Source organism: Polistes canadensis, unplaced genomic scaffold (genome assembly GCF_001313835.1).
Source record: "Polistes canadensis isolate GaletaPanama2010 unplaced genomic scaffold, ASM131383v1 scaffold_52, whole genome shotgun sequence".
Classification (NCBI taxonomy): Eukaryota; Metazoa; Arthropoda; class Insecta; order Hymenoptera; family Vespidae; genus Polistes; species Polistes canadensis.
The window spans coordinates 837,193-858,422 of record NW_014569599.1 but is presented as its reverse complement, the minus strand read 5'-3'; the positions used below and the strand labels follow the sequence as shown (position 1 = coordinate 858,422).

The following is a 21,230-nucleotide window of genomic DNA, read 5'->3' as shown; positions in this document are numbered from 1 at the left end:
AGAACAATTTCAATGTTCCGCCAATAATTAAACGTTTAACCGGATATCGAATGAAACATTTCCGAGTTACGAAAGGAAAGGAATGCGGAATGCAATTTTGGAAAAACGATTACTGCCGAAATCAATTTAATGTCTAGAGAGAGAGAGAAAGAAAGAGAGAGAAAGAAATACAGATGAAAGAAGGAAATAGAAGATGATTCAATTTACACGGATAAGATTTTTTTCGTAACCAATAAGTGATCGAAAACGTCGCTTTAAAACGCAGGAGGTATCATCCCGTACGTAAACCTCGGCAAAGCAGCAAGCAAAGTTTGCAAGGTTGAGGCACACCAAAACCAGAAAAACCGGCCCCTCCCTTTCTCTCCTTTCTCTCGTTCTCTCCTCCAACATCTCAGAGTTGACTTCGAGGAGTCGCAGGTATATACTTGCTACTTACACATACCTGTATATAAGTAATATACAGTAACACGTGTTTGTATATACGTATAAGCATCTGACGTATCGAGTATCGCGCCTTGTCGATACCTGTCCGCAGACCGCAGGTAAGAGAAACCCCATCCTGCTAAAAAATTCTTTGGCAATTCGAAGGAATGTCTATTCAGAAGTCTAACTATGAATATGGGGGTCCAAATATGAATAATAACCAAGCTCGAGGGCGGATCGTCGACCTTTTGTTTCTTCTCTTTTCTTTTCTTTTCTTTTCTTCTCTTTTTGTTTTTTTTTTCTTTCCATTAAATTGGACAAACGGTAAGAATCTCGTTGCGGTTGATTAATAATAATACCACCCCGGTTTTATTAGATTTAAATGAACTTGTATTATTGAAATATATGATCTTTCAATGTATATACTTATACTGAGATATGAAACTACAGGTGAATTTAGAAATTCTCGGTACGCGTTTTAAAAGAATAAAAATAAAAGGATAAAAGAAGAATAATAATTCGTGCGTTTCAGTATATAAACGGTTTTCAGTATTCTCCTTGATGGTCCTTCTCGCTTTACACGCATTTTGCAACTAGCCCTTCTCTTCCTTACATTTCAAAGAAGCAACCATGATGGGTTAATTTATTTGACCCATCCGACTACGCTCGCTTCCAATTAGTTTCCATGACGTTAAGCAGATCCTTTTATATTCTATCGCGTACGTTTTTTTTTATTTTTTTTTATTCTTTTTCTTTTTTCCTTTTTTCCTTTTTTATTTATTCCGGACAAAAGAAGACGATATAGGCCCCGATAGAGATGCTTCTTGCTTTTCAGCCCATACTAACCAGTGAAAGTATATACTTAATCCCCGGCAATCCAATTTTCTTCTATCTTTTTTCCGTTTAACGTTGAAACGTTGTAAAAGAGCCGAAAGACTTTCTTGCTAGTTCGTCGGCGTTAAAAAAGCAACGTCGTGACTATCCCATTCATTTGAACGTAGAAAGGATCCGAGGATCGAGAAAGCACACAGGGGTTTAGAGGTATGCAGGGTTTGTATGTATGTATGTATTTCGAATGCTTCGACCGTGAGAAACGTGAGTAAACGTTGACTGGCATCAGCGGTTCTCTTTCACATTGTTTTATGCCTTAGGCAGACCACGTGGACGTGGACAAATATTAATAGATGAATTCATAATTGATCTCGTATTTTATGATTTATTATAAGAAATATGTCTTCTGATGATACCTAGACGAAATACTGAATTAAGTCGATGAAGAAACACATGAGTATGATACATGATAGGCAGGAAGGTAGTATTCATACGTACTGATTAGAACGAATACGTGTTTCCGCTTCTTAGATATAACGTTCAATTGCTCCACAATTAGTTTTTCTTTTTCTCTTTTCACATTTTTTCTCCTTATATTAAAATAGAAAAGAAATTTTTGTCTGTGTAGTTATCGATACTATAATTAAAATTGTACGATAGCATCGTATAAATTTAGACATAACATTTTTTAATAAGAAAAATAATCATATTAGAAGATAATATACAAGTATATATTTATAAATTTTGTGTGTTAATACATAATCATGTATAAATTATTTTTATAATATAATTGAGACTAAAAAAAAGTATTAACGATCCTGCCAGGATTCGAACCTGGAATCTTCTGATCCGTAGTCAGACGCGTTATCCGTTGCGCCACAGGACCGACCTTGGAGGTGTAGTCTATAATATGGGTCTACTCCCTTCAACACAAGTAATCTTAGGAAGTAGTTTTTATTTATACTATTATATATATACATAAGCTGATGAATTTTTATAAATTAAATGAATTATGTAATAGGAAAATGATAAAAAAAACTGTGAGTAGTAATCAACGAGTTATTTTCTCCCCAAAATTTATTCAATCTTGAATATAACATTATTATTAAGTTTTCTTTAGTATTCAAATAAAACGATCTCTAATATTGTAAGAATAAATAATATTAAACTCTCTAACACATATTTAATCTCTTAAAGATTATTTTAAGCTCTCTCATCAAAGTAACATTTTATCTAACTATAATTGTCATTGTGCTTTTATATCTCTTGTTATCCGATCCCAACGTCTTGTCAGTGAAGAAGTTCTATTCTTAAATTCTTAGTACTCGTGACGATTCGCGAGTTACGATTAATTACATCATATGCTATAATAATTTCATAGGAATGGATTACAATCACATTCATTTCTAACAATAGAATCGGATCTTAAATCCTACAATTAATAAAACTTCTTTAAATAAGGCGTTAACTTGTCCATTAGATAAATATCAAAAGTTAATGTTTATATTTAAAAGAGACATTGTATTATATCTCGATAAAAATGATTTATTGAAAGAATCGAAAGACCGTGGGAAAACATCGATAGATATATACATACATACATGCATAAGTGTTTATCGTATTTTACCGCAAGCTAAGCATTAAATGCCACTCCTGCATGTTATTTCATTTCCGGGAACATCTTTGTTGGAATACAAATTGTACCAACGAGATTTTCTCGATTATCCGACATTTACGATCGGAATGAGATCTAAATTATTCACGATTTATTCGTAAATTACATATAGGTAAGAAGTATTATATATTCATTGAATAAAACATTACTAAATAGATACCTAAACAATGAAATATTTTTGAATTAGTTATCCATATATATATTTGACAAAATTATTCAATGAATTCAATTGAAAATCGTTAATAATTTAACAAATGATACTCTTTCGAATTAAACGATCAATTAGGCTAATATTAATATTTGTATATTATTAAAAATTGTCATTTTTTTATTTTGTTCTAGCAAATATCCAGCATTCGCATAGCTATTGGTTACCATGGTAACAGCGCCACTGCAGCCGCCGTTGTTGCCGCGTACTACGGCGCATGCTTAAACAAAACAAACTCGGTGGAGGGGGTAACTGAGTCACGATTTCATTCGATTTCATCCGAAATCGTCCGAGGAGCCTTACGTACGTAGTGCGTGCCCCCATGGGTTTGACCGTTAAAAGGTTAAAAAGAGAAAAAGATAAAAGAGAGAGAGAGAAGACTAACACAATAAGAGAAGAGTAGAATAATGAAAAAGAGAGAGAGAGAAGAAGAACCAGAGAAATTGGTTAAGTATATTATACGCGTGCGCATTGGAAAAGGATAGAGAGAAAGAGATCGTGGGACGTCATTGGTAGTAGTGACGCGTTCCGTAAGGGGGAGATGGTATAGTCGCGTCATAAAAGTGGGGGGACGGAATCTCCCCTTGCAAGCAGAAGCAACGAACAGTTTCTCGGCTCCCGACACGGGTACCCTGCAGTCGACGAGTTAGTTCTCTAGAGTAAAAGAGGGAGAGAAAGTCTAGTAGTAGTATATACGAGAGAGAGAGAGAGAGAAAGAGAGGGGGAGAAAAAAAAAGAAAGAAAGAGACGACTCTACCAGACGAGTCGGAGAAGAAACGAAAGAGAGAGAGAGAGAAAAAAAGGAAAGGAAGGGAGGGAGGGGAGAAAGAAAAAGAGATAGGGAAAGGGCGCGCAGGAAGGAGAAAGAAAAAGAGATAGGGAAAGGGCGCGCAGGAAGGAGAAAGAGAAAAGCAAAAGGGAACGCAAAGCCGGTAGAACGCGCGCGGTGTGTCCTCCTCATGTCGTACGGCATTTCTGAACGCGGCCATTACAGGAGAGAGCTGCTCGGTGACGGTCTGTGCGTTACAGACGGTCCTAGTGCATAGTCGTCGTCGTCGTCGTCGTCATTGTCGTATAATACAACACTCGTGCGCGTAGTGATTCGATTTCTAAGCGCAACAGGAGGAGGACGCGCGCGCTTAACTTCGAATAGTCCACAAGCACGTGCTCGTTCACGTTTTCGCCTATAAAAAGAATCAACGCGGTGCTGCAAGGTGGTCGTTGCACCACGTTTCGCTAAATAAAAAAGCGCGCGCAAAAAAGAAAATAAGAAGAAGAAGAAGGAAGTTGTTTTTTTGTAATTGAGAGAGTTCTTCTATTTTTATTTTTGGTTTTTTTCTTTTCAATTCAACCCCCCTTCTCGGAGGCAAACAACACGCGTTGTTTCAAGGATATAATATTCCCTTCTCTGGTCATCATTGTGATTTTAAAGGAAGAAGGATATAATATACTTGTTACGGAAGAGGAAGTTGAGGAAGAAAAATTTACTATACTAATTAATCGACTATTATAATAGTATTGAAGAAAAACAGCAATCATCATGTTTGATGTTTTCGGTTCTGTTAAGGGTCTACTCAAGTTAGACTCCGTGTGCATCGACAATAATGTATTTCGATTGCATTACAAAGCAACCGTGATCATACTGATCGCATTTTCCTTGCTGGTAACCTCGAGACAGTATATCGGCGACCCTATCGACTGCATTGTTGATGAAATACCGCCCAACGTAATGGACACTTATTGCTGGATCTATTCAACCTTTACCGTACCGAATCGTGGTGGTATAGTTGGTCAGGATGTCGCACACGCTGGTGTACGTAATCACGTAGAAGGGGTTGATGAAGTTAAATACCACAAATATTATCAGTGGGTATGTTTCACCCTATTCTTCCAAGCGATATTATTTTACGTGCCACGTTATCTTTGGAAAAATTGGGAAGCCGGTAGGATTAAGATGCTCATGCTTGACCTTAATTGCCATCTTACCAACGAGGAAGTCAAATGCGAGAGACGAAAATTATTGGTCGATTATTTGGCATTGAATTTACATTCGCAAAACTTTTACGCATATAGATTTTTCTTCTGCGAAATATTAAATTTCATCAACGTAGTTGGACAAATATACTTCATGGATTTCTTTTTGGATGGGGAATTTTCTACTTACGGTTCGGACGTCGTCAAATTCACCGAATTAGAACCGGAGGATCGGGATGATCCTATGTCCCGTGTGTTCCCAAAGGTAACCAAGTGTACCTTCCACAAATATGGTGCTTCCGGTACTGTACAAAAGTTCGACGGACTCTGCGTACTTCCATTGAACATCGTCAACGAGAAGATCTACGTGTTCCTATGGTTCTGGTTCATTATCCTGGCTGTATTAAGCGGTCTCAGTTTGGCTTATCGTGCTGCTGTTATTGCTGGACCTAAATTGCGTCTTATGTTGCTTCGTGCCCGTTCACGTTTGTCAGACAAACATGATATCGAAATGATCGCACAAAAATGTCAAATAGGCGATTGGTTCGTCCTTTATCAATTGGGTAAGAATATCGACCCGTTGGTCTACAAACAGCTTGTATCAGATCTGGCATTGAAGCTGCAGGGTAAAGAAACGGTCTAAATCTATTTATCATTCGTTAAAATTCATCATTTACGGTTTTATCCAATATTTTGTTCTGAAATCATCGTAGAAACGATTTTTTGTTCAGTATCAAAAACTATAACCCCCCATCCCCCTTCCTCTTTCTCCTCTCCCGACGATAATGAAAGTCATTCGTTAATAACAAAAAAAAAATCAAATCGTCATTGTCATTTTTGACGAAAAGAAAACAAAAAGAAAGGAGAATAAATTCGAGGAATGATGAGAAACAAAATATCCGTGGATTTATTTTTCGTGAAAGAGGGTCCTCCACACTGCAATCGCAAGAATTCTTTTCTTTGGTTTTTTTTTTCGTCGGCTGATCCTCTCGTGATATCTCAGAATAATAATAATATTAATAATTATTTGAATTATATTCGTTTTATGAAAGGATCGAGTCGTATTTATCTATTTAACACGCCACACATGCTTATCGATAGCGCTTTAAGAAAAGAATATAAAAAAGAAAAAAAAAACTACCACTACTATTAATCAATATCGTTGTAGCATTGATTATTGTTCTAATCTTGCTTTTTTTTTTCTTCAGCTAAAACCCCCCGGGCCCCCTCGCGCTTCTCTTTCTTTACGTTCGATTATGATTTATCATTTTTCATTTTTTTCTTGAGAAAGAAATAATATTGAGTCTTGCGATTGCCGTTCGACGATTTTCTATAACCACTTTCACGTTGATCACTTATGTAAGGAACCTACAGGTGAATTTACATAGGTGATCTGAAACGAATGGGAACGATTAACAAATGGATGATATAGAATTAAGAAAAACAAGAAAAGTATATATATATCACATATATCAGACCCCCTCTTCATTTAATAATGATTTTTTTTTTATTTCGATTGTTTCTCGTTTTTAATATTTCACCCATAGATATATACGAAAAAAAAAAAAGAAAAAAAGAAGAAAAGAAATAGATCTATTTGATTTATTTTCTCATTATTAATTTGTTCGATATATAAATTTTGTATAAACCATAGGATAAATATATCTAAATATATATATATGGGGTCTATAAAAATGAAAATTTTAAACGTGAAAACGAAGAGGATGATAAAATAGTATCGACCGATGAAACACAAGAATATTTTCTTAAATGTTTGTCGTAGGTTATGTATAATATATTTTTAGATATTTCTGGAACTCATAGGCCTTCGCCGGTCTCTAATAGTGTGATAAATCGGAGGACGGCGTTTTTCCCTTTTCCCGTTTTTTTTTTTTTTTTCTTTACTTTACTTTCCCTTTCCTTTATTTTTCTTTGCCCTTTTTTCGTTTTTCTTTTAGTTCCTTTTTCCTCACAGCAGGACTCCAGAGTTATATTATCTCACTGCCGCGTATTATCGCAACAGATAGTATAGGACAACTTGAACAAACGGTGTGGGGATGAAAAACATGAAAAAGATATATTTTTTTTTTTTTTTCCCCCATGTAAAGCGTCGTGGAAAAAGTAGTAGACTATTTTCTCTGTTCATTCGTTTTTTCACAAAAAATTTTTATTTAATTTTATTTTATTACCCCCTTCGAGATATATACGTTTATACGAAATTATTTTTCTTACATTATTGTATAAAATTTCTCAACGAATAGTATCATTATATTTGACCAAATTATAAAATAAACGAATAACGTTAATTGCATGATCATAGATCAAATCTATCAATAACATATCCATATATAAAGTTATTTCCTTTTAAGCGTTATTTTATTACCTTTGTTCATATACAAAACACACCTTTTATAGAAAGATAGAGAGAGAGAGAGACCGCTATTTTTTTTTTCTTTTCCCCTTACGTTGTCCTCCCATAAATTTTTCCATTCTTTTTCCTTTTTTTCTTTTATTTTCTTTTCTTTTTGTCCTCTATCAATTATTTTTTTATATAGCAAGTAAATAAAATAATAATCATATCGTATTGTGTTGTATATTGTAGTTCCTTCCCATTTTTTATGGGAAAGATACATTTATATATATATATATGCGAATATATAGTATATGGTGATAGTAAGAACGTGTCTGTATGAATGTGTGTGTGTGTGTATGAAATATGTAAGAAAAATAGAGATAGATAGATAGAGAGAGAGAGAGAGAGTTAGATAAAAATAATTTACGAAAGAGGGAGTAATAGAAACGAAGAAAGTGCAAAAGAAAAATGAGAGAGAGAGACCCATGTAGATATATACTATGAGAATACTGATTATACATATTTTTTACATTTATGTTATTTTCATATCAGTCTTTGCTATTAAAAAAAAAAAAATAAGAAAAAAAAAAGAAAAAAAAAATGTAATCTTGCATTCCACGCACAAAAAGACATAATAATATACATGTATATCTATGAACGTCAACCACGTTTTAAACTAAGGGGCCAAAATGAGATGAAAACGTTCCTGTTCTTCTTTCCTTTTTTTTTTTTTTTTTTAATATATATATAAATATATACATTTGCATATGTATAATATAAAACTCTACTATTTACAGGACAGTCGAGAATATTATTTGTATAACATATATATATTATGTCTGTTGTATGTTATAGTTTTTTTTTTTTGTACTATCTATCACGACGACATAATAAACCACCCGTCCCTGCGTGTTTTATGGGGGTTACCGAAAATAAATAAATGAATAATTAATTAATTAAATAAAATCAAATATATGTGTGTGCGTTAATTATACTACGATATAATATAGTTATACAAATTTATATACAAATTCATCAAACACACGTGTCCTCAGTGCGTATTATTTTTCGACGAAAACACAAAGTAAAGAATATTTTTGATAACAATATATTGTTATAAATCTTTCGAAAAAAAAAATATATATATATTTATATATGAAACAAATGAAACATATCGGTCGACTGAACACAAAATATTATATAAAATAATTGATAAGTTCGATAAATAATAATAATAATAATATTAATAATAATAATCTAACAATCTATGCATATTATTCAATCTAAAGATGACATTTTATACTATGTAGTATGATGTATTCAAATATTATTGATTAATGATCGATTTGATATATTAGTGTGACAAAAAAAAAAAAGAAAAAGACACAAAAATTAGATAATTCTTTCGATTAATTCGATTTTCAAGGATAACAACTTGTGGTAACCCTTGAACAACCCACGGCAAGGATCATTATTTGTCTACGGATTATATATAAAATCTGACGAAATAAAAAGAATGAAGAATACATTTGCGAGTAAAAAAGTATGAAGATAGATATATATATATAATTCCCTATTGTGTCAATTTCAAATGCATTTTCTAATCGTGTTCATGCGCCCTTCTAAGACTGTCGAGAGAGTTAACGAAAAAAACGCTCCGTAATAATGATTCTCATATTTTTTTTTTCCCCTATCTAACCCTCATTTTTTTTAATTTTCCTATCCCACTTTCTTTCCCTTAAACCATTTATTTTTTTCTTTATTTCTTTTTACCCCCCCCCATTCCCTTTTTCCTTTTCTTCTTTTTTTTTTTTTTTGTGTAGATCGTATGAGTTTCGAAGTGTGCGAAGAGAGAATAAGAAAAAAAAAAAAAGGCATGCGTCGGCGCCATTATTTTTTTTTTTAAGGAAAAATATATTTGGCGGTGCGATATTTTTTTTTTTGCATAATTCTATTGATTATTATAATGATAATAATAATAATAATAATAATAATAATAATAATAATAATAATAATAAAGATAGTATTAAAAAAAAAAAGAATAAATAAATAATAGTTGTAGTAGTAAATATAGTAAAATAGTAATAGTAGGAATAACATGAAATGGAAGAAAAGAAAAAAAAAAACATGAACAAATAAAATTCCTGGGAGAAACCTAAAAGCCATTGTTGGCCAATCAACTCCTTCGAATTCTGCTTACGACATTTATGACACGTTTTCCGTTAAAAAAAAAAAATGAAAAAAGATAAAAAAGTGCCAACACGTGTATGCGTTATGTTTGTCATGATTTCACTTGTGTAGGCATGAAAGAAAGAAAAAAAGAGAGAGAGAGAGAGAGAGAGAGAGAGAGATGTGTGATTATTATAGTTGAAAAAGAAGAAAAAAAAAAGAAAAAAAAAGGCGATAAAGATACACACCACCCACACACATACGTAAAATAAAAATGGTTGTAACAGGTAAAGAAAAATGGAAAAAGAATAAATCAGACAGCAACAACAAAAAATATGCCAACCATAATCGTGGTAATTGTTCGCTATCGGTTGGTTGGTTGGTTGCTTCTTCGAATAAAAAGTATTACGATAATTGCTAATATGTATTCGTGCCTCTGCTCGTGCCACATGTTTAGAAATGATTAAAATATATATATATATATATGTATATATATGTATACATTTTTCTTTTATTTTCTATTAGATTATTATTATTATTAGACACAACGAAATTGTTTTAATTTATAATAAGATTTTTTCATGAAACGTCGATGAATAATAAGATCATTAAACTTTAACATATCAATTTTGTTTTTTTTTTTTTTCATGGTCAACATTAATCGTTATATTATGATTATTATTTTATTTTAATATTTTTTGTTGGCTTTTGTGCGATTGCATTCTTTTTTTTTTATTAAACTATTCTTTTTCGTCGACGTCAAACGTTTCAATGAAATATAATTATTTTATATGCATAATAATAAATAAGATAGAAAGAGAAAGAGAGAGAGAGAGAGAGAGAGAGAGAGAGATGTTAGAACAAAATAGAAAAAAAAAATAAAATAAGTGAGAGAATACCTAATCACTCCGACGATAGAAGAGATTTGTATCTCTAAACGTGTAAGTAATTAAAATGGAAGGAACACTTTACTCTCATTAGTGTTCTTTAATTTCCTTCTATTTTTATTCGATTTCATTTCATTTTATTTTCTCTGCTTTCCCTCTTCCTTCTTTTTTTTTTTTTCTTTTTTTTTTTTATAACACCGATTATGCGAATTTGAGATCGAAGGAAGTATATCGCAAGTTTATTAATAATGTTGTCTACCTTTTCTTTTCGTTTATTTAAATGCGCGAATAAAAAATGATTTTTCTTTTTTTGTTTAGTGTAATATCAAAAAAAAAGTAAATATCAGCGAAATAAAATCCAGCTTAGAGATCTTTGTTGAATTTTGCACGTTTAAGAGAGTATCGTATGGTTAACCACGAATGACGACGAATGCTGATGCATTATGCTAATTAAGAAAAAGAAAAAAAACCTGAACGATTTAGTTCCACGTATTGTAAGATTCGACATTGAAAGACAAAAAAAAAAAAAAAAAAGAAGAAAGAAAACGTGTCTTATTTTATTCGAATTAAAAATACTTCTTTCATATTTAAAATAATAAAATAAAATTCAAATATAATTATATCAAATATTTTTAATATTTTTCTAAGTGAATATTTTTAATAAGCCACGTGAAAAACAAAATGTCGAAGTAAGTATAACATTCGATTTATATATATATATATATAATCGAATATTTAATTTATAAATTTATATTTTTTTTTTCTTACAAAAAAATAACATAATTTTTGTTTAATACCATTTACAATATAATTTTTTAAAATATACCACACTAATAATGCTTGTACATTACATATTTTCAATCTATATCATTATGAAAACAACGTTATTTATATTCGAATGATTCGTATGATAAAATTCGAATAGAGTACTGGTTCTACGAGTGTTCGTTCGTTGGTTGCTTAAAAATGTCGAATGGTGGTTAAGGAAAAAGAAAAAAAAGGAATGAAGATAAAAGGATGAGAGAATGTTGGGGACTACGTCATATTTATCTCGATGTATTATCGATCACCGGTTAGACAGAAAGAGAGGGGAAGAAAAGAAGTATACATACATACACAAACACACACACATACATACATACATTAAACGCAGGAATGACCTTTGGTTGAATTTTAAAGAGTATAAACGAGTGACCCTGCATGTGATTCCTACTTACACATAGCTGAGATTCATTACGTGCATCGGAGTTGATCATGTAGGTGCATGTACAACACAGGAGGGGCTGGGGGGGTGTGGGGTAAATTTAATACGTCCGTGTGCTCCGGTTTGCGATTAACGATCAGGAATATAACAACGATCTCTCTTTCTCTCTCTTTCTTTATTTCTTTCTCACTCTCTCTCTCTCTCTTTCATTTACGTCCAGACAATATTCGAGGTCCGAACAATTTCAGGTTCCCCCGTAACGTCGGTGGATTAGTAGGGTGCCGATGCTAAGAGGAAAATTATTGCATTGCTGCTATAGTAACATATTAATGTCGATTACTACGACGTTAAATTTGATCGTATTAAGAAACTAACCGCGTTATATTCTGTTCAAAGTATTATTATTATTATTATTATTATTGTTATTACTATGATCGTGTTGTAATATATAATATTAGGTTGCCCGAGGAATTTCGTAAGGATTTTTTTTGTTTTATCAAAAATCCTTTTAAGATAATATAGTCGATATTAATTTGTATTGAAAATATACACACAATTGCATAATTAATTATTATTTTATTATGAAGATTTTTAATAATATACGAGGAGAGATTTATATTTGTCTCTTGACAATATTATATTTGACAGTAAAGATAATTAATTAATATATACATTGTGTCGTATCATTTATTAACATATGTATAATTATTAAGGAAATTTATTATCGATTAGAAATGTTTTAATAATATAAAAATTGAAGAAAAAACTCTATGAAAATTGAAGGAATATATGTTACAATCTAATATTATTAAAATATTTAATATCTGTTTGTTTGTTTGATCTATAAAAAACACGGTTGTTAGATACGATGAAACATTAAGTTAGATCTATATCTATGTGTGTTTCTACAATGGACGTTTTAAAAAAAAATTCTACTTATAATCGAGAAATCGGATCGAGGTCGTAGTATGATTAGGTAAAAGATTAACCGTATAATGAACGGTATTGTATAGCAATCTACAAACAACATTTAAAGCTATCTTTTTATTTTTCGAACTTAATGCAAAGTTTCTATATATATGTATATACATATTTACTTGTGTGCCTAACATGGAATGTTAAATAGTATATAAACAATCTGATGATCTCAAAAAGTTAATTACATTCTAATCACGAATAGGTAGTAGACACCAGGGTCGAGGTTGCCGACACAGTATTCCAAAAGAAAAAGACTTATTCATTTAAAACGTCTCTTTCTATTATTTTAAACAAGCACGTGTAAATATAAAACCTGTGCTACCGGTATATATATATACAAATTTTTCTTTCAGGTATATATCGTGTGTCAATTAGAAATATATCCTAGATAATGTGAACAAGTTAGAGATAACGAATACATACACATACGTTTAAACTTCTAATTTTTTAATTTTCGTTTGACATAATAAATCTAGATTTTTACTCGTCGTTCTAACGTTTCTATTTTTTTTATTATTATTTAAAATAACGTGTGTGTGTGTGTGTGTTCAAAGAATTAGTATTTTGTTTTCTTACTTTTCATTGACAACGAGTATATAATACAATTGTATTATGTATGCAAGTAAATAATTAACTAAGTAAGTAAGTGGATACATACTAAAAAATGGTAAATGAGTATTTGTAAAATATAAAAAAAGAAAGAAGGAAAGAAATAAAGAGAAAGATGATTGTAAAAGTAAAGGTACAAGTTGGTACCACTTGGTTGGTACTCAAGTATCGAAGATGACGACAACGACGACGACAACTACTACAAAGCTTGGTGTGCACGTAAAGGAACGAAGAAGGGAGAGGACAGGGTCTTCTTCTTTGGAATACTCGTTCGTTCGTTCGTTCTTTCGTTCTGTTGGCTCAGGTTGGCCTGGTACGAGGGCAATGGCCGGTCAAAGTCCCTCCACCTTCGTAGTTGCACGCGCTTCATGGCCTTCTTCTTCTTCTTCTTCTTCTTCGTTTCTCTGGTTCTTCTTTACTTTACAGGACTAACAACCAACCAACCAACCAACAACGTTTCTCTTCTCTTATTCGCCATTCCCCACCAAATAAAATTCTCATAATCTACTACGTACAGTAAATCTATAACACAAATACATATGCACTATACACACATGTGTGTATATGTATTTGCATTAACATTAGGATGAACCAAAAGTTCGTGTACGGTTTTTTCAATTAATATTTTACAAAAAAAAAAAAAATAAAAAGAAGAAACAATTCATTGTGCAATTTCAAAGTAAAGTTTTAAACGTAATGAATGCACGAACTTCTTGGGGGTTCATTTTAATAATTATGATAATGGAATTAATCGTTCAATTCATTTATATATTTTTATTTATTTATTTATGTAATTCATTGTTGTAATTAACAACACATTTAATTATCAATTCATCCCTATCCCCCTCCCCAACGTGTTATATACAGTAGAAAGATAATTATTTTTATTTAAAATATATTAATCGTATGATATGTATCGAATTTTTTTATTCAAATATATTTATATATTCTCATAGTTTTTTAGATACAATATTTGTATGAGGTTTTAATTAATACGCGTGCAAGTTAGCACGTAAGTGTATAAACTCATGTCAGTTCGGGGAATTATTATTATTATACTTACACCGTAATCGGGATGACAAACACCTTGGTATTTTATCGATATGATTTCGAAATTACTTCAATTCTCTTTTCTTTCTTCTTTTTCTTTTTTTTTTTTACCAATTTTTACAAATCATTGTTGGTAATCGTTAAATGCGTGATAATAAATAGGAAACGTTGATACAGAATTCTTATCTCTATTTGTTTTCCGGCATGAAATTTATTGGGCGTCATTAAAAATCATAAAATAAAACAAAAATGTATGACGTGCAATTATTTTTACTTTTTTTTTTTTTTTTCCAAAGAAGATTAAATTTGAAACGTGTTAAAAAATTCTCGGGATAGAGTTTCGAATAATGTTATACCGTTCTTAATTTTTGGCATTTTTTTGGTTTGTTCATTAAATCCACGACAATTATTATTTTATTCGTCGATGAGAAATTTCTAGAAATGTATCGTGTGTTGACTAGATTGTGGTATGATAGTTATTTATGTTTATCTATTAAACAGATCAAATTCGAGTTCTACAAATCGTAGAAGAGAAACATTATACGTTAAACCTGTTCTTAGTATAAATTACAAACGTTTCGTAATATTATTATCACAAACTTAATCAACATTTATAACAGAGATTGTTATCTTACGTATAACAATTAACGCGTTGGGAATTATTCGATAGAGAAATCTGTGCCAGTACACATTTATTAACAACGATCGAGAAAAAATTCTAAGATTATCTCGTTGAGAAAAAAATTCGAAAATCAGTGCAGAAAAGCAGTAGGTAATGAAAAAAAAAAAAGAAGAAGAAATTTACGATAAGAAATCTCTCAATCGAGATATTAAGAACAAAAAGTTACAATCGGAATATTTTTCCATGCTCATTGACGAAGCGAATAGATAAATAATTCAATCGAAAGATTAGATTTTTTCCAATGGAAGAAAATTAATTAATAATTTACATATATATAAAACAAAAAAAGAAATTCAATATTTCATTTCGTGTGATTAAATAAAGAATTTTCCCCCTCCCCAAAAAAAAAAAAAAATTACGTAACACTTTACGTTTAATTTGATTATATGCATACACACTGATCAATGATTACATAAATACATATATATAAATGTATATGTATATTTACAAACGTGATATTGTAGATACATGCATAACGTATGTCGAATATATATTATACTTATGCAGCAACAATAAAAAGTAAAAAATAAAGCTCGGTTAAAAAGATTCTATGACAATGTAGTTATAGTAATCCATTGTGGCTTAAAAGTACTTCACCTCTTTTTCTTTCCATTGTATTTTTTATATTTTACATATATATATAACACAGTAAGTTTTATCTTCCTTATCTTTATTCACTCACACATGATTACACTATAAAGTGTTACACACATTTAATCACACAGAAAGATAATAGGAACATTTTTTGACTTACATATTAGACATTTGAGAAGATTGCTGCGCAATCATTCGTTGTGTTTGCTGATAACGTAAGTTCACGAGATTGAATGTTGGCCGAATCAAGAACCACGATTAATATACCTTAACTCACTATTGATATATTTCTAAGATATAGAGTAGAAACTTATTAGTCTTGTTTCATCTGGCGACACGTATAGAGAATGATAATTATTATTCTTTCATTTATATTACACGATCCTAAATACCTAGTATTAACTAACGAAGAAGAAAATAAATAAGAAGAAGAAGTGGAAGATGATTATGAAGAAGAGGTTGTGAAAATAGAAGAAGATACTTGAGGAGAGAAGAAAAAAAAAAAATAAGAAGAAGTGAGGATAAAGAAATGCAAGATTGCTGAATAATCGTATTCTCTCGAAGAAAAGAAGACAGGATTAAGAGTGAACGTGTCGTTGTCTTCGTATTAAATATTTCTTTCGTATCCACGTTGCTTCGAAACAATGGCGACCACGTTTTTAACAACGTTTGCCGCGTTAAAAGATCACGTGAAAATTAAAGCATCCGAGGATGCGGCAGCCATAGATAATATCGGTAAATTTTAAACGTTTCTTGTTTCATTTTATTTTTATTTTTTTTTTTTCCTTCCAAAATCAGTATCGGTTGATAAACTCTCGAGTGTCACATAGTTCGAGAGGTCAACATTATCGATATATAACCAGACACGTGTTATTGTTTTCTTTTGACACGCGAATTCAATTACATATTTATTTTGATATATAAATTATATTACAATAAACAGAGGTAATATATATATATATATATTGAATGATTATTTTTCATCAGTTTTCAGATTACATTACAGAGTAACATTTTTGGCATTACTACTTGGTAGTTTATTGGTATCTGCTAGACAATACGTTGGTGAACACATAAGGTATAATAATAATTTTTCAAATGTGTGAAATTGGAATATGGACAAATTCAATTAAAATTTGATTGTATGAACAGGTGTATAGCAGATACGTCGATAAAATTAAACGTTATAGAAACATATTGCTTCTTTACGTCTACTTTCACTGTGGTGAGCATCTATATAATGTTTGTATTTAAGTTATGCAAGGAATGGGGGGAAACGGATCCCTTTCATATCCATGAAAACGAGAGTCCTGTAATTTGTTATACGATTAATTATTATTATACGCGAGTTTTCTTATCGATCAAATGAAAATTACTTTGCAGGTAAAACACATGAACGCGTCGTACGTTAATAACGGTGAAATACCACATCCTGGTGTTGGGCCAGTTAATAAAGATGATGAGATAGTTCATCATGCTTATTATCAATGGGTACCATTCGTTTTATTTTTTCAAGCACTTTTATTTTACATGCCACATTATTTGTGGCGCAAAATCGAAGGTACGTGAATTTTCTCTTTTAAAACAATTATGATATCATAATTGTTTTTAACTCTCTTAATACGATATATTGCGATTATATATAAATTTAAGAAAAATATAATAACGAAAGAGAAATAAAGTAAACATTTAATTAATCAATTCTCCTTATTGTTAGATATAGATAAATAGATTTAATGGTAAACTATTACTCATCTGATATCACACTTTTAATCATATTTCCTATAATCTCTTTCTAAAGAAAATGATTCGATGAGATAGATAATGCCATTAATTATGATTTCTCGAAATGAACATATTAAACAGATTCGTTATAAGGATTATATTTCGTATTGTTAATATAACAACACGTTGAATATTTTTCTTTTTCAGGTGGTCGTCTTAAATCTTTGGTCTCGGGTTTGCACGTGGCTTGCATGGGTTTGCATGAAACTAATTTAAAAGTTAACGATAAATATGTTGTACCATCGAAAGATGATGTTGATGAAAAAATTCAACATATTCGAACTTCCTTCATCCAACGTATTTACATTAATCGAACATGGTCTTATTATTTAAGTTTGTGCGAGATATTAAATTTCGTTAACGTTGTAACGCAAATTTATTTGACCGATTGGTTCCTCGGAGGGGCCTTTTTGGGTCTTGGCAAAACGGCTGCTGACCCAAGTTACGGTGGAAGAATGGAACCACTCGATGTAGTTTTTCCCAAGGTATGAATCATCTATACTTTCTTTATCTTATTTTTTTTTTTTGTTTAGTAAGATGCTTTCTTTATTATGTGTTTCAATGATTAACAGGTAACGAAGTGTACATTCCACAAATATGGTTCCACAGGTACTATACAAACTCACGATGCACTGTGCGTTATGGCATTGAATATAATTAACGAAAAGATTTATATATTTTTATGGTATTGGTTCATTATATTATCCTTTCTCACATTGCTCGGTCTTATCTGGAGATTGATAACGATGATATTGCATTCTAGGTCAGTAATCATTTGTTTTATAATTCTTACGTATAAATATTATCAATTTAATTATATTTGTATTTTATATTTGTATTTTTTTTTTTTTTGTATTTCTATACAGAAGCGAGGGTTTCAACAAATTACTTTTTTCCATGGCTTGTCCTGGAAAATATAATCCTTGGAACGTGGTCAGGGTTACCAGGGAATATCATTTTGGTGATTGGTTATTTTTGTATTACATAGCAAAAAATTTAGACAATTACGTGTTTAAAAATCTGTTAGAAAGATTAGCTCAAGATCTCGATACAATTAATCAAGGACAATATTATAAGACTGCTTATTTGGATGCAGAAGAATTTCCATTAGAGGAAAAATGAAGATAATATATCAATAATAATTATATGACCGGATAGAACTGTAACAAAAAACGTTATACAGATAAATGTATTATCGTTTAAAAACGTTCCACCAAGATAAGACTGCATATTTTCATATTTCTAAAGTGACGTATTATTATCTTATGTATTAGTAACGGAAATATTTAAATATTTTCACCGTCAAGAGAGAGGATTATTTTTCGAGGAAAATCGTCAAATACAATTTATTTCGTTTATCGCTTTTTTTATTTTTTTTCGAAAAATATTTCAAATATGCGTTCGTATTTTGTGAAGAGATAAGAAAAGAAAAGAACTAAGAAATAAAAAAAGGAGAGAAAGATATTACCAAACGGGAATGGTAGACGTGCGTGTTACGATGAAAAAATGTGTTCATTTAGCGTCAATTCTGAAAGTGGTGTTCTTAATACAATGGGTTGCCCTTTGTTGAGTACGGGGGTTGACGCTGCGCAAAAATGGAACTTAAGAATGCGAATCGAATGGGAAGGAAAGAAAAAAAGGGTTCGAACCCTTTTCTAACAGTCATTCACGATCCTTACGAGTTCCCTCTTTCGGTTCTCGAAATGAGCCCTTTTTCTATTTATCACCTCCATTGTCAAACTTCCAACGAAAGGAATCGGTGGACCGATTTTTTTTCTTTTTTTTTTTTAATAAGAACCAGTCAGCTTTCAATAGCTTTTTTTCTTTCTTTCTTTTTCTTTTTCTTTTTTTACATCATCTTCTTTCACATGTACGCGTATTACGGATTCATAAAAAAAAAAAGAAAAAAGCTTCTCCGATGATTAGAAAACAATTGTCCTTGGAAACAAGAATTTCTAATCGTGCTTATATTATCGTTAAACGAAATCCTCTCTTTCATTTCTTTAGACGCTCTTAAGTACAATTTATTTAAACGAGAGTATATAGAAGTATAGTAGATTAACGAGCTTATTTTTGTTGCATACGCTCGGTGACTTCGTGATCATGATCTCCTACGTTCTTATTCTATCTGCCTTAAGCACCATTCATACGGTCTTATAAATATATATTACATTTTTAAATCGTCTTATCTGCAATATTTTTCTCTCTCACCATGCAGTATTTGTTTTTCTTTCTTTGTATATTTATAGCCCTGTCTTATACGTTCCCCATATAACAATACTTTTGTCTTTTTTTAAAAAGTGTATTAATTAAAAAGAAAAAAAAAAAGATAAGAAACTTATTACTTTGTATATAATATAAAACAAAAAGTTCGTAATATATTGAATTCAATAAAATAACTTTGCACATGCAAGCAAAATATTCATTTAAAAACGCATAAACTTTTGATTCATCCTAACATATATATATATATATATATATATATATATATATATATATAATCTCATCACTCGGTTTTAAAATGTGTTCAAATAGATTAACAAAAATAAAGAACACTTGTCAAACATTTGTAAGTAATAACCCGTAACGCGTAATTTACTTTTTTTATTTTTTATTTTGTCTTCCTTCAAGCAAGCGTACGCACGTACGTGTACGGATTAAAATGTTTTATTCGCGTGACAGAGAGTGACAAGAAGAGATAAAGAGTAAATAGTTATTTGCGTGTCGATGCTCCTCAAGTTGGACATTTTTTTTTCTTTATTTTTTTTTTACGTTCAACGTGCGTTAACTCGAAACAACATTTACAATACGGGAACGTACGGTACGTACGAGTTATGCATGGCAGGTAAAGTATACATTTGCGTTGACTTCTTAAACGAGTCTGTCGCATAGTTAAGATCGTTAAATCGTTATATCGTTAAGATCGTTTATAAACGCGTATTGCACAGTGACCTATATTAATTCTAAAAGTAATCTTATGGTTTCTTCTTTTTTTTTTTCTATTTTATAATGGGTTACATGTGTCTTTATGTAATCGTTAACGATCGAAACTTTAATCAAGAATTAAAAATAAAAAGATAAGAACAAAAAAAAAACAATTAGAAGTAGAACAATAATAATAGATCGAATTTTATTCAAGAAGGATGCACAAAATATAATGCAGTTTTAATACAGTAAAGTCATTCTTTGAAGATCTTCTAGAAAAAACGAATTCATTTTCTATGAGTCACGAAGTTGGGAGATAACTAAGGGTCGGTAATGCTTTTATAATTTTATCTAATATCTATATATAGAAAGTATGGAATTTAATTTGGAAATATATATATATATATATCAATTTTTTCATTTGTTAAATGTCATTAGTAATGGAGTATATGGGGAGGATAACATTCGACTGATTGACAGAACGAATAAAATGGTATAATAAATCAAGCGGCAAATCGGTAACGATTTATTATCTATGATAACTAACGAAGTATCTTGGTGAGAATGGGAACGGTTAATTAAAATAATGATTTATCGAGAGAACTAATTAGAATTATAGGGGAAAAAAATTGTTAAAATATATTATCCCTTGAGAATATTTCTTCAAATTTATTATACATTAAAGAGTTCACTCTTTGAATTGTATTATTATAAGATTATTTCTTATGTTGCATATTATTATAAGAATATTTCATAAAGTTTATTATGTTAATTTTATTGAGTTGCGTTATATATAATATACAATAAGTAAATATATATTTAAAGTAGTATATATACGAATATATGTAAGTAGGAGTATATATGTTACATATGTTATGAAGTT

General features: G+C 30.6%; 2 protein-coding genes, 1 long non-coding RNA gene and 1 other non-coding gene across 5 annotated transcripts; 3 read left to right on the top strand and 1 right to left on the bottom strand.

The window, feature by feature from the left end:
- Positions 1-154: 154 nt before the first annotated feature.
- On the top strand, positions 155-3,933 carry LOC106785536. Of its 2 annotated transcripts, none has more exons than XR_001381537.1 (2): positions 155-417; positions 3,272-3,933. It is a non-coding gene; the product is annotated as an uncharacterized LOC106785536 (long non-coding RNA). The 2 variants fall into 2 exon arrangements; XR_001381538.1 differs by lacking the exon at positions 155-417 and adding an exon at positions 2,150-2,188.
- On the bottom strand, positions 2,068-2,140 carry Trnar-acg. The gene has a single exon. It is a non-coding gene; the product is annotated as a tRNA-Arg (tRNA).
- Positions 3,934-3,988: 55 nt separating the features above from the next.
- Positions 3,989-6,165, top strand: LOC106785534 (innexin inx2). Its single transcript, XM_014746104.1, has one exon. It carries the CDS (start codon positions 4,678-4,680, stop codon positions 5,752-5,754), a length of 1,077 nt encoding a protein of 358 aa, XP_014601590.1. The 5' UTR covers positions 3,989-4,677; the 3' UTR covers positions 5,755-6,165.
- A 9,380-nt stretch (positions 6,166-15,545) lies between these two features.
- Positions 15,546-19,756, top strand: LOC106785513 (innexin inx7-like). Its single transcript, XM_014746061.1, has 7 exons — positions 15,546-16,372; positions 16,625-16,715; positions 16,790-16,862; positions 17,021-17,198; positions 17,570-17,907; positions 17,995-18,185; positions 18,289-19,756. The coding sequence occupies exons 1-7, from the start codon at positions 16,282-16,284 to the stop codon at positions 18,542-18,544; spliced, it is 1,218 nt and encodes a 405-aa protein (XP_014601547.1). The 5' UTR covers positions 15,546-16,281; the 3' UTR covers positions 18,545-19,756.
- The last annotated feature ends 1,474 nt before the right edge of the window (positions 19,757-21,230 follow it).